The sequence below is a fragment of the Pinus tabuliformis genome, chromosome 1_2, assembly GCF_031772625.1.
Source record: "Pinus tabuliformis cultivar Carrire ecotype Pingquan chromosome 1_2, CPIR1, whole genome shotgun sequence".
NCBI classification, from domain to species: Eukaryota; Viridiplantae; Streptophyta; class Pinopsida; order Pinales; family Pinaceae; genus Pinus; species Pinus tabuliformis.
This window is the reverse complement of record NC_142298.1, coordinates 379,373,982-379,387,747: the sequence shown is the minus strand read 5'-3', so window position 1 is coordinate 379,387,747 and position 13,766 is coordinate 379,373,982. Positions and strand designations below refer to the sequence as shown.

General features: G+C 38.4%; 1 protein-coding gene across 2 annotated transcripts in view; it reads right to left on the bottom strand.

The window, feature by feature from the left end:
- The window catches only part of LOC149205960 (ferric reduction oxidase 6-like), a 261,829-nt gene extending 249,031 nt beyond the window's left edge, over nucleotides 1–12,798 (bottom strand). Inside the window, exons 1-3 of one of the 2 annotated variants that reach the window (XM_089395231.1) lie at nucleotides 12,263–12,798; nucleotides 10,219–10,309; nucleotides 9,645–9,848 (exon numbers count right to left, since the gene is read on the bottom strand). In XM_089395231.1, coding sequence (XP_089251357.1) covers nucleotides 9,645–9,848; nucleotides 10,219–10,309; nucleotides 12,263–12,500 — 533 coding nt within the window. In that variant the 5' untranslated portion in view covers nucleotides 12,501–12,798. The remainder of the gene's footprint in view (nucleotides 1–9,644; nucleotides 9,849–10,218; nucleotides 10,310–12,262) is intronic. The other variant, XM_089395230.1, reaches the window with a different exon arrangement.
- Nucleotides 12,799–13,766: the final 968 nt, after the last annotated feature.

Here is a 13,766-nt window from a genome sequence, read left to right as displayed (position 1 = left end):
GGACGCAACTCTCATGTGGGAAAAGAGGATGTAGTTAGGGCATCATTGTGAGAGGACGCAGTTAGGGTAGGAAGGTGCAGCAAGTGGTTAAGGACTGTGTTGACCAGCGTATAGGAAACATTGACTGTGGATTTGTGTGGCTAGCCTCTCCTAGGCTAGCTGAAGTGCTGGACAAGCCTGCGTTGACTTGTTGGAAGGTACATTTGTGGCAGCGTTGACTGGTTAGGGCTGGCTGCAGTATGTTGTAGCATTGACTATTGTTTTAACCTTATTACATTGATTGTTTTGGGGCTATTATTACTGCTATTGGAGACCGAGTTCTCCTAGGCTGTCTTGAGGACATTTTGCGAGTTGATTGATCACCCTTGCTATTGTTATTCAAGGGTTTCATCACTGTTATTGTAAATCACAGATTTGTGATATTGTACCATCTCTCTCTCTCTGTTGAATTATTGAAGAATATAGAAGAATTGATCAAAGGTTTCCCCGCATTGGGGTTTGTCCCTAGATAGCGCCACATCTTGTGTACCTGGTCTTGGCTTGTCTTCTCATGTTTTCATTTATGTTCTATCAGCATTTTACTTTCATGTTAATGTGATTGCTATACTGGAAATTGACATTGGGCTAATAAGAAGAATTGAAGTAAACTGCTCTTAAGCATAAAACATACTATAATTTAACAAAAGGGGATGGAAAACCTTCAAGATAAGCCCTAAGTTGAAGCCTTAATTAAGATTAAGGATTTGTAGGGCACAAATTGCCTAGGGTTGATGAAATTAGCCCGATTAGAGCAAAGTTCATCATGAAAAGAGTTAGATTTTGAGTCTAAAGGATCATTCAAGATGAAATCAAGCCAAACTAGCCCCAACATCATCCTTCAAGAGGACCTACTTGAATTCGACCTTATGAACTAGCCTAGCCACTTGACTTAAAGGACTTATGAAGATAGGAAGGAAAAATTAAAAGATTTTATGAATTTTGACCACTAAAAGGATTCCTGGTGCCTTGCCCTACTTGGGTGATGGAGTCTTTAGGGCTAAATTTAAGAGATATCAAATCTATACATGGAGTAGAGGGGAAAACCCTAGTTTTCACTTGCAAACCCTAGTTATCGTTTTATGAGGGGAGAAATTAACTAGAAGATATCTCTCTAGTAGGTCTTTTATGGCATTCAAGGAAAATAAATTTAACATGCAATGATCATTCAAGATTTCCAATAAAAATGTGCATTAAGAAAAGGTACAATAGAAAAACCCTAGAAAACATTCATTACATGAAAAAACCATTAAAAATCTGCAATTATACCCACAATGCTTCTAAGAAATTACCTTCTTTCAATCCCAAAAAGACATTTCCAATACATAAACTAGTATCCAATAGTAATAGCTCCCAAAGATCACATCTCCACAAGTAGTGAGTAGAAAAAAGGGTAAGTCAAGCTCTCTAAAGGAGGCTGAAATCCACAAATGATGATAGAAAGAAAGAATGGAGTGATTCTCCTTTTATAGGAGGTCTATCACAGCCATTAATCCAACTAAAAGCCTTATAACAAGTTTGATTTTGAGTCGACATAAAGTAAATGGGCTACAATCCATCCCAATAGCTCAACAAAATAAAATGGGCCAGTATTTTCCCACACATGTGATTTGAAATCCCCCTCAAAGCATGACATCATGCCATTTTAGGGCTAATGAGGCTTCAAAAGTGCAAAAAATGGGCTAAATTCTCCAACCATCATGATCAACCATAAATTGAGGATGGATCCTCAAATCCAACCTCAAAACATCTCCATGTGTCCCAAATTTTACTTTAGTTGCCTTGCATCATCTCCATGGATGCCATCTATACAACATGGTGCACTCTCTCTCCATCATTGGGGCTCCATGAGATAGTAAAATCCCTCCCTAATCATCCCAGGGATGATCATCATCATCTAGGCTTTGGATCAAGGCATACCCATCAAATAGTGTCAAGGCCAGCCTAGGGGCATGCCGACTCCGCTGAGTACATCATCAAGAGAAAAGTGAGCCTAGCGTTATAACATCTTAGGGTAATTTGGGGTTTCAATCAACTATCAAGATCATCAAAGTGCCTGATACCCTATTGTGGAAGGGAAACACTGCATATTCCAAGGTCATCATGCTCTCTTGAAGTGTAGTAAAACTCGGCCATCATGTGGAGTAAGCATGGAATAGTGTGCCCTTAAGGCCTAAGTTGCTTTGTGAAAAAACCAACATGCAAAATCATCTCAAACTCAAGTGAAGCAAACCACTCATTAGAGACCGTGACCATAGATGCATCATAGTGGACCATACTTAACTGTTAAGAGCATAGTAATACTTCAAACGGGGATCACCTTCGAATATCTAACTAGAAAAAGTCCCTTAAAAGTGTTCCCTACCTTTTTAGAGGTGGCTAAGTAATCAACCCTATTAGGCACTTCTAGCCCCTAAGGGGTGTGACATTTTCAAGGTCAAACTTTAAATTCATAGGTGTAAGTGTTGAAGTTTCTAAATTTACTTAGTTAGAAACCCTCCATGCACTTTATCTGATTTATTCCTACCTACTTGTTATTTTACTTAACAAGTTATTTACAATGTAAATACTAAAAATAAACACTAGTGCGTGCTCAACATATTACAAATCAACAACTAAAGGAAAAAAAAATAGTCACACCATATGACACCATTATTTTTGGACCAATGTCCCTAGAAAAACCCAATGTTGGAAAACCGATGCAGTTATCTGAGGGTTTTATTATTAAGCAATATGAGAGTACAATCTGGGTGTTGAAATTGGCCTACCCAACAGAGAATTTCCTTGGCAGTAATACCTCTCAGTTTCTGACAAATCTCCTGGCTGAAACCTCGGATAATCCTTCCGGCAGCTCCTCAGCACCAATCTGCCCCAGAAACCCCAGCGTCAGCCTTTTCTGGACTGTGTCAGCCCCTCTCTTCCTAGCACTGGCACTGTGTCACCCTGGCTGGGTCTACGTCAACCTTAGCAGGCCCTGCGTCAACCCTCTGGCCTTCTGCGTCAACAATACTCACCTCTCTGAGGCTCTGCGTAGCTCCTGGCTGCTTCTGCGTGGACCTGCGTGAGCCCTACTGGCTCTGCATCACTCTCCCCCACTACTGTGTTGCTCTCTCGGCTGCCTCTGTGTGGCCCTGCGTGAGCCCTGGCTGGCTCTGCGTCACTCTCCCCAACTACTGCGCTGCTCTCCCAGCACTATCTCTGCCTCTCTGTCTCTCTGTACTCAATGCCCCTCAGCTGCAACTCCCAATCACTAATTCTATCTCCCTTAGCAAACCCCGCGCTAGAGAATAGAATGACTGATCACTCTGATGTGTTCTCCAAGTGAGCCTCAAGCCTCCTCTTATACTCTTCCTATTGACATGTCAACGGCCGAGATTAAGTCCCTAATCAACGACAAAGATTAGCTCTGGATTGATCCATGTCTTTTGGACCATTCTAACACAGTTTCATATTAATCCACATTAATATTTTATTTTCCTTGAGTTTAGACTTAGGGACTCCATTAAAAATATTAATTATTTAATATCTCCTTTACTGTTTATAATTTTCCCAAACCCTTTTTGGGTATTGGATATCTCATGTGCCCCAACTTCTCCACCAAATTTCATGGCTAGAGCACATCCAATGCTACCCCAAATCAACACTCCCTCTTAGTGAGGACTGTGCTCTAGCAATACTCCTTACTGAGTATTACTCTGATCATCTGGCATTGGTCCCTGTGCTAATAAGATTCTGGCCTTCTAGACTGCGAAGTTCGACGCTTCGTCCAGTCTATCTTGGTCTCTTACTCCATGTAGTGCCATGATGCTCTTCTACTTCCCTCTTGGAAGTTCTCTATTCAACTCCTTCGAGTCTACTTCCCGTCTAGCAGTTCTCTTTTGGACTCCCTCTGAGTCCCGATTTCCCTCCTAGAAATCCTTCTGTCGTTGTCGAGATGCCCCCTACTCTGATCGTCTTGTGCAACCGCACCACTAATCTGGGTTCCTCGGTCAGAAACCCTCGGTAGCAACTCCCTCCTCTTGGCCTTGCTCTATCAGGTACTGTTCTGGCTACAGTACCTCACCAGCTCCACTCTACAATATTCCCACTGCCTTCTAAACCCCAACAACCTGAAGGCGAGAGCTCCTAGGCTTTGCGCAATCCCGGCACCAGCAACCCGGCCTCCTCAGCCAACTACGTCAGCCCTCCCAGCTTCTGCATGGCTCTGCGTGAGGCTCCCTTTGTCTTCCTTAGCCTCTGCGCTGCCTCTTCCCAGCTCACCCTTGATGACGCAGGCACTGCGTCACCCTTCCCTTGTTGCCGCTTTGCTAGAAATAGTTTATGTCACCTCGGGACAATTGTTTTCTGTTGCTATTGCTCCGCTTGACTGATGTCCTCGGTCCTCCTGTGATCTGCAACCTCCCTCTGATACCATGTTGAAGAATCTAAATTTACTTAGTTAGAAACCCTCCATGCACTTTATCTGGTTTATTCCTACCTACTTGTTATTTTACTTAACAAGTTATTTACAATGTAAATACTGAAAATAAACACTAGTGCATGCTCAACATATTACAGATCAACAACTAAAGGAAATAGAAATAGTCACACCATATGACACCATTATTTTTGGACCAATGTCCACGGAAAAACCCAATGTGGGAAAATCGGTGCAGTTATCTGAGGGTTTTTTTATTAAGAAAAATGAAAGTACAATCTAGGTGCCGAAACTGGCCTACCCAACAGAAAATTTCCTTGGCAGTAATACCTCTCAGTTTCTGACAAATCTCCTGACTGAAACCCCAGATAATCCTTCCGGCAGCCCCTCAACACCAATCTACCCCAAAAACCCCAGCGTCAACCTTTTCTAGACTACATCAGCTCCTCTCTGCCTAGCGTTGGCCTTGCATCACCCCAGATTGGTCTGCGTTAGCCTTAGGAGGCCCTCTGGCCCTCTGCATCAGCAATGTTGGCCTCTTTGAGGCTCTGCGCAGCTCGCGGCTACCTCTACGTGGCCCTGCGTGAACCCTGGTTGGCTCTGCGTCACTCTTCCCGGCCACTGCGCTGCTCTCCTAGCACTATCTCTGCCTCTCTGTCTCTCTGTACTCAATGCCCCTTAGTTGCAACTCCCAATCACTAATTCTATCTCTCTTAGCATCCCGCTCTAGAGAATAGAATGACTAATCACTCTAGTGTGTTCTCCAAGTGACCCTCAAGCCTCCTTTTATACTTTTCTTGTTGTCATATCAACGGCCGAGATTAATTCCCTAATCAACGGCTAAGATTAGATCTGGCTTGATCCATGTCTTTTGGACCATTCTAACACAATTTCATATTAATCCACATTAATATTTTATTTTCTCTGGGTTTAGACTTAGGGACTCCATTAAAAATATTAATTATTTTAATATCTCTTGAACTGTTTAGAATCTGCCCCAACCCTTTCTGGGAATTGGATATCTCATGTGCCCCAACCTCTCTACCAAATTTCGTGGCTAAAGCACATTTAATGCTACCCTAAATCAACAGTAAGTGGCAATGAAGGGGAATGACTTCATGATTAAGCACCATGGCTAGGGTACCAGTTGATGGAGGTCTACGTCTTAAGTGTATCGATGTAATGGATGGAGCAATCATGGAGGCATGAGTTACCCCTTTCATCAACCTACTTTTTCCACCCCTCTGGTGTACCTATTACTTCTATTTTATAATGGTTTTATATGGAACATAGCTTAAGGGTCCAAGCTTGCTTTTTATGATATAACATTTATTTACCTTTTAAGATTAGTTGGTTTCTCGCTCATCAGGTTTGGTACATGCAAGGGTTCCTTATGATGAGACGGAGCATCTAGTGCTCAAGAATCAGGTGATGGCTAATGAGGGGAGTAGAGCTTATGTTAGGCTTTTACCCACATGCTAATTATGTCTCAGCCATCTTTTGCATTTTAACTTCTTTTTTTCTTTTGTCGTGGCTATCTTATGCTTTTATCTTTCTTGTAGTTTCATCAACCTCCAAGGAAAAGGTGTCTAGCCCAACTCAAGGACGTGGATGTATGAGTTTCAAATCCCAATTAACCAATGGAAATTAACCCGAAGGATGGATGTGGTATCAAGGGAATGATGGAAGCTGTTAATATGAAATGGTTGCAAACACGCTACTTCAATCCAAGTTTCCCAAGTAGTACCCCTACTATAACCCTAAGGCCTTAGAGGAAGTCGCACTAGACTAGGGCTAAAAGCTAACCCCTATGGTAAGGTGAGAGCGAGTTTGGAGTCAAGATCGGTCAATCATCTAGATTGCCCCCTTATCCATGCCAGAATGCCCAAAACATTAAGTAAAAGTATTTGATTGCAAAATGGTTAAAGTACCTACCAAGTGGTACCCCAACTTTCAAGAGGAATGTTGGATGGTGAAAGGCGTATGACCCATGAAAATGGCAGAGGAATGTGGCGTATCATCATCACTAATCAATGTGTAGGGTTGTAGGCTCGTTAACTGTCGAAGATAGGAGAAAAAGTTTCTCCTATAGGGTTACCCATTTTTGGTGGGTAACATGCATCATTATAGAGTATTCTCCCATATATTCTACTTATGCGGGAAAGAATATTCATGCTATTCCATGTCTGAGAGGAAAACCATGTTGTGAGTTAGGCTTCCATGCATACAACAGAGAGTTGATTATGCTTGTGTGTGAATTACGATGGGAAATTACCCATGAGCATGCGTGAATACTATTGTTGAGGACTCCACTACAGTTAGATTTTCTGGAGCACCTAGTTGAGAGATTCCCTGGTCAATCTATGTTGGAGCCCTCGAGGGAATGAGCATTGCCTAAGGCACTGTTAGTTTTTGTTTGGAGTAGCAGTGGACATGTGTTCTAGTCTCTATGGTTTTCAAAAGGCTAAGGAATGTGAGATCTCCAAAACCTAGAAAAGGTTTCGTGAGAAAAGACTTGGAGACACCTCAATTAAATTTATTAGTCATAATTAAATATTTCCTAAGTCTAATTTAGGAAAATTGGTTAATTAAAGTGAATTAATTGGGGGAGTTCAATTTTGCTCTAGAGACTTCCTAAAAATTTAATTGATGTTGTCAAGATGATCTTAGCCATCGGTTGAGATGTGATCGTGGTCGTTGAGACTCCAAATAGATATTATAAGAGTAATTCGAAGGGATTGGAGAAGAGACAGTTAATCATAGAGCAGTTCGAGTTACCCAGTTACAGTGATTCGGCAATGGCACAATTGAAGCTAGGGAAGCATCAGTAGCAAGGGTTCAGCACAAATTTGAGAGCAGGATTCCGGAGGAGATTTCCTCAGTATTTTATATTGTCAAAATGACAGGAAAGGGACGCCGAATTCATCTGCAGAGGAGGCAACATCAGCCAATGTGTGTAGCCAGTTTGGCAGTGCAGGTGACAAAGGAGATCCTTTCAGAGTGCCAAAGCCAGATCTATCACCCAGAGGTAGAGAGAATGGGCCTAGAGCAGTCTAGGAGGTAGAGCGAGTGGGCCTAGAGCAGTCCAGGAGGCAAGATGACTAGTTGGGAAGGGTTCATAGTGGTTGTACGAATTTTCGGGAGCTGCAATGCACATATCCCAGAGGCAATGCAAATAGTTTCAAGGAGTTCAAGTTGCCTAGAGAGGCCCAGATCAAGTAACAGGGGGAGACAGTTAGTCTCAAGTAAATTTTACTAATGGAGATCAGTATTTGCTGGATGTTTGCCAATGAAAGGCAACCAATTGTAATTTCTCCTAAATTGTTGAATAATAATAAAACCCTCATCTATTGTACTGGTTTTCCCTTCGGGGTTTTTCCAAAGACATTTGTCCAAAAATAAGGGTGTCATATTTTTATGTGTGTGCATTATTTTCTCAGTTCAATATCTTATCTTTCGCGGCGTATTTTAAATTGTGAAGATTGCAATAGTGATTTGATCGTTATTTGCCAAATTAATAATTCAAAAGAAAACTAATCTGCATTAGATAGAAGATTAAATTTCAGTTTATTGCAATCATGGAAATTTCACAAGGACTACATGGCAAAGAATGGGGTGCCATTCCTTGGGTTGTACATATTGATGGGGACAGAGAGTAGGGTGGATGGAATTGTTGTAGGAGTCATTTTACCATGAAAATGTTGGGTATTGGGCTGTGTGTGTCAATTGTAGCCAGCCATAGGAGCCAATTTGTCCTTGTGGACTCATAGTCCTAGCACAGGGATGCCCTATTGCAAAGAGAAATAGTGCAATAATGCCTACGGTTGGGTGGAACATCTAACATTTGCAGCTAATTGATGTATATTTCTCATAAGATAAGTGTTACGGTTATTGTGTTATGTTGGAGTTAATGCTGTGCTCATTATGGTTTTAAATGTTGTGTATTGAGTGTTAAATGATTTTATGTTTGATGAACAGTCTGCATTTAAAATTCTGAATGTTTTTATGTTCTTGCATGAGCCTGCTTGTCATATTGCATGCATAATTTCATCATATAGCCATATAGAGAATTATAAGGGATCAAAGATATGTTAATTGGTGGGAAATTGAGGAATTTCCAAGTACCAACCATCCTAACAATGCATAGGGGTGGTCAGATACATTACAGTCCTCAACCTAAAAGGACATAAAAGGTGAAATAAGCCTTCAAATATATCTTGAACATTGTGTCTTTACCCCAAAATACTTCTTGAAAGTGACTTTACACATCCAAATACATGGAAGCTCCTCCATTAGGGTTATTTCTCACCCCTTCTTCCTTCAACATGCTCTAGCCACCTCCTTGAAGAGGATCTTCAACCTTAGGTGAGTATTTGGCCATGCCAAGTGCAGTTTTTGTGCGACATGGAATCCTTTCAAGTATATCATTTCTCCTTCAACCCCTTTCTTTGCCACATGTCATGCTTTAGGCCTCCAATAAGGTAAGGAATTCATCTTACAGGTCTCCCTTCTAACTCATATCATCCATTCATGTGATCCCAAAGTCATAGTTTCAATCCATGAGTAGGGTGTGTCGTAATTGATGCAATGCCATAGTAATATAGGACAAGGTGCATGGCCTCCAAGTCTCTCCTCACAACCTATAATTATGAACTCCAATGGATTCCTGATGTGTTGATGACAGAAAAATGCTAATGAAAATGTGAAATAAGCCATAGATTTTCAGGGAGTAACAGGGATATGTAACTCATTCTACTGCCAACAACTTTGCTTATTTGCAGAGTATTTCTGACAAGAAAATTTAATATTTACATTGTTCTTCCCAATGTTTTAAAAAGGACTCTATGGAAAAAGTATACAATGCTCAAATCCAGCTACAGGTCACTTCTCTTTGGTCAAGAGAAAAGTGAGAAATGAAAGATTAAGCTGCTTGTCTCAAGCTGAGCATTGTAATAACGGTGGCATTCTGTTAAAGGGTTAAGTAAACAAAACTTAATTGATGTTATCACAACGTAATTTAAGGAAGCTATAGGCATGCACTCTTATTTACACTGCTATAAAATAGTCAATCTTATGTACCCCGAATTCAAATTACCAGTCAATTCAAATCACTTGTAATAAGATAACCTTAATGAAGTGTGTTGTCCAATCGGATTTTCCAAATTATGTAAAGGGAAAACAACAAAGATACCTCTTTGTGTATGCAGGCAAAGACATTCTAATCTGATCAATTGTTTTACTGTCACTGACAAGATATGCAGCCATTGTCCCCAGAATGTATACGACAAACAGCATTATCACAAATAGTTCGGCAGCAGAAACCACCCCAAAGGGTCCATCTATAAGTACTGGAAATGTCCATGAACGAGGTCGGGGGGAATTGGATTTCTTCTTCCTGAAGTTTTAACAACATGCCCAACCAACAAATCAAATTCATCAGTAGAATGCAAAATTAGATTCATAAACGCATGGAACAAAACTCCCATGGACTATTATGCTAGAATTCAAATCTCAGTTTAGGCTGGAAAACGAAACATCAAATGTACTATTACTTAATGTTACCTTAATAGATCTCCTTGTCTCTAGTTAAATTCTGCTTTCCAAATCTTTTTTATAAAGGGAATCTTATTTACAGGTTGTAGGTGAATAGTTTCGTGTGCCATTGTTAAATTTGTCCAGAAAGTCTAAACTAGTAACCCTAAGATATGGAAAAGGCTGCTTTGGCATTGGACATCAAAGACGTGGAAAAGGACAAGAGAACAAACTTGTTAGCTTCCTTTGGAGAAATCTCAATGTAGAGAATCCCCAGTAATGCTATAATGACAACAGGAACACCATAAAGAAGTAACATGCTCCCTGTAACATTAAAGAAAACCAATTTAGAAGTGCTAGGACAACAATAAATAGAAAAGCTATAAAAATGATATCCATCTTAATACAAAGCTCATCTTATTTAACTAAATTACTTGCAGAAACATTCTGTCAAATCTTCATCTAGCTGAATTGTTAAGCAATGTGTAAGTTTTCAGATAATTTCATATTACCGAGACCTGATTATTACTAAATTCAAGACAAAACATATTTAATCATTTGTCATTGATCAACCGTGAACACCAATAATTGAGTTCTCGGTTGGGTACTATGGAAATGTATTTGTCAATATTTATCTTTTATATCGACTGGAGGTCCAAGAATTTATGGACTCCTCTAACAGTGTATATGCATGGTGGCCTTAATTACACTAGAATATCAAGCAGTCATCTCTTATTTATGGATAATATGTGCTACTAGATTTTATTAATCAATTTATCAGTATAGGAGTTTAAAATAAGAGAAACTGAGTATATGCTTGGTGGTCATAGAATTTTGCATGCAGCTAGGGCAATTCTATTTCCAGCGTATGGATCTCTTCAGATCTAAATTGCTTGGCCTATGGATCTCTTCACATCTAAATTGCTTGGCCTTAGAATGTTTTGGTGAAGGTTCCTCCGTATAAAACCCCATTTGAATGGACTTGGAAAATTCTGCTTTGTTATTGCAATAAAATATGTTTTGTATAACTGAAAGACTATGCAAGAACAATTGTTTCTATCAAAAGTTTTAACATTCATAGACTGTAGAATAAGCAAGAGAATATAAAGCCTGGACCTCCACTCTGAATTTCAAAATAAATACTAAAATATATGAAGATATGCCCCAATTAAACTTAATTAACTAAATTCAGTATAGGAGCAGGTGCCCAAAAAGTACTGATATAATTCGAATTTAACAATATGATAAAAAATCATTTAAAATTTTAACAGATATTTATCGATGTCTGACAAGTTTGTGGCGCTGTCTGATTGTTGTATTTTTGGCTCTTTTTGGATAAATAAATATTTTTAATTTCTTTAAATCAGAACCATACATGTATGGCTTTAGAAGTCTGTTCAGGTCTACCGCTGGAAAACCAGACTAATGGCTTTAGAAGTCTGTTCAGGTCTACCGCTAGAAAACCAGACTAAATACAGAACTTTAACTGTTTCAATATCCTAAAAGCAATAGTTCTGAGCAAAGTTAAAAATTTGATTTTAACTTTGGGCTGTAGTGCCATTACTGAACAAAAGAAAATTTATTGAACTTTGTCAGTTTTGGTATTTTGGTTGGAATTTCACAATATAATTTTTGGTTAAATTGTGATTTTTAGTTATTTAAAATATATTTTTGAATGTATTTAAATGTATAAATAAATTCACTGCTCTGAAAAATAGATGCATAAATAGATTGGGCACTTGGACTATGCAAACTACACAGCTAAAACTTGTGATTTCATTAAATCCCTATTAACTTATGATTTTTAGTTATTTAAAATGTATTTTTGAATACATTTAAATGCATAAATAGATTCAGTGCTCTGAAAAATAGATGCATAAATAGATTGGGCACTTGGACTATACAGACTACACAGCTAAAACTTGTGATTCCAATAAATTACTGTGGTATTCCAGGTAATATTCACTGAGTTTTTTTTTGTTTAGATGAGACAATTTTTATAAAATTGTGATTATTAATAATTTAAAATGTGCATTAAAATGTATAAATAAATTCAACAACTTAAAAACCTCTGAGACATTCCCATTATGCAAACTACTGCTGAAACTTAATTTCAAAATTTCAGATAAAAATATGCACCCAAAAAAGCCCAAAACTCAGAAAAATTAGACTACGCGTTTGTTCGGTAATCAGCATGTTTTTGTTGGTTTTTGTGATTATATTTCGTTAGATATACTCTTGACTATGATGTTCAAAATCATAGAAGATGGAGGCTACCTGAGTATCCCATGAATGAGCTGCCAGTTATGGTGAACAATTTGTTCAAGAATTGACGGAAGAAAGTGGTAGGAAACAAAACTATGAAGCCAATCCACAAAATCAACAGCACCCACATTATGATATATAGAACCCATTGCAGTACGACTGTCAGAGTGCTCCTCGATGTGCCATGAGTTGTGGTAGCTGCTGGATTAATCAAGGGCTGCTCCAACGTTCCACTATAACTGTTCTCCATGGGCACTGCAATTGGATTCCAGGGTCACTCTACATTCTACTTCTTTGGATTAGAGAGGCCTTTAAAGAAAGTAGGGGTGGCAGAGATGAAATGCATGACATGGACTTCTAAAAGGACATAAATGTCCAACTTAATGGTATTGGTCCTGTGATTTTTGCTGGGATCTGATGAATTTATTCTGGTTTAACGGCCAGGATTATGGGATTGATGTCCAACTTAATGGTATTGGTCCTGTGATTTTTGCTGGGATCTGATGAATTTATTCTGGTTTAACGGCCAGGATTATGGGATTGTACGGATGGCTGTCTGACCATTCGAAAAATTTGGATGTGTCCTCCGTTTCATCGCTTTTGTGTGGTTTCCAAGCATCCTGTAATAAAGGAGTATTATGACGATTAAAGGTTGAAAGCAGCACATAAAATACTATCATTTGAAAATAGAGGTATATTTATACATATAAAATACTATCATATGAAAAATAGAGGTATACTTATACACACGTAGACACTAGATATCAAATTAAATAAAACATTTTCTGTATTCAAGTTTCTGTGATCCATAATGAATTAAACAGTTTTTTGATAGAAATCACTAGATATCAAACTAAATAAAACATTTCAATTTTATTTTTATATATATAAATTAATTAATTACTTATTAAATAAATTATTTTAGATTTTAATTTATATCTATCTTTAAAAAAAAAAAAAACCACAAAATAACCCTAATTAACTATGATAAAAATATATTCCATCATTATTTTCTTTTTTAATCTTCTATCACGCATGATAGCTTAATGGATTTTTCTGATTATTAAGATATCTAATTTAAGATTAACACCCCCTCATTGAAAACTGAGTTGACACTGGGAGCCTAGATGAACTCATCTCGACAAGCAAATCGGAGGGATCATTTTTTCCGGTGCAAGATAATAGCAGATAAAGCATAATATTTTTCGGACTAAAGCGTCACACATCTTGCTCGAATTGAACCGTTCAAGCACGGAGCGACAGATATCTATTGATATTCACTTACTGCATATAGTTTGTAAATTTGTCTTGATTTTGATAAAATTTTGCAAAGTTTTTTGGGATTTTCGTAAATTTAGATTACATGTGTCAACTTTCAAGATTTTAGATGCTTTGGAAGTTTTTGATGGGGTTGAATCTATTTTCACCATCAAAAACATGATTCACACAATTACTCATTAGACCCGGCCTTAAATAATTAAGTTAGGTAGTTAAATATTTAATAATAATAATGATA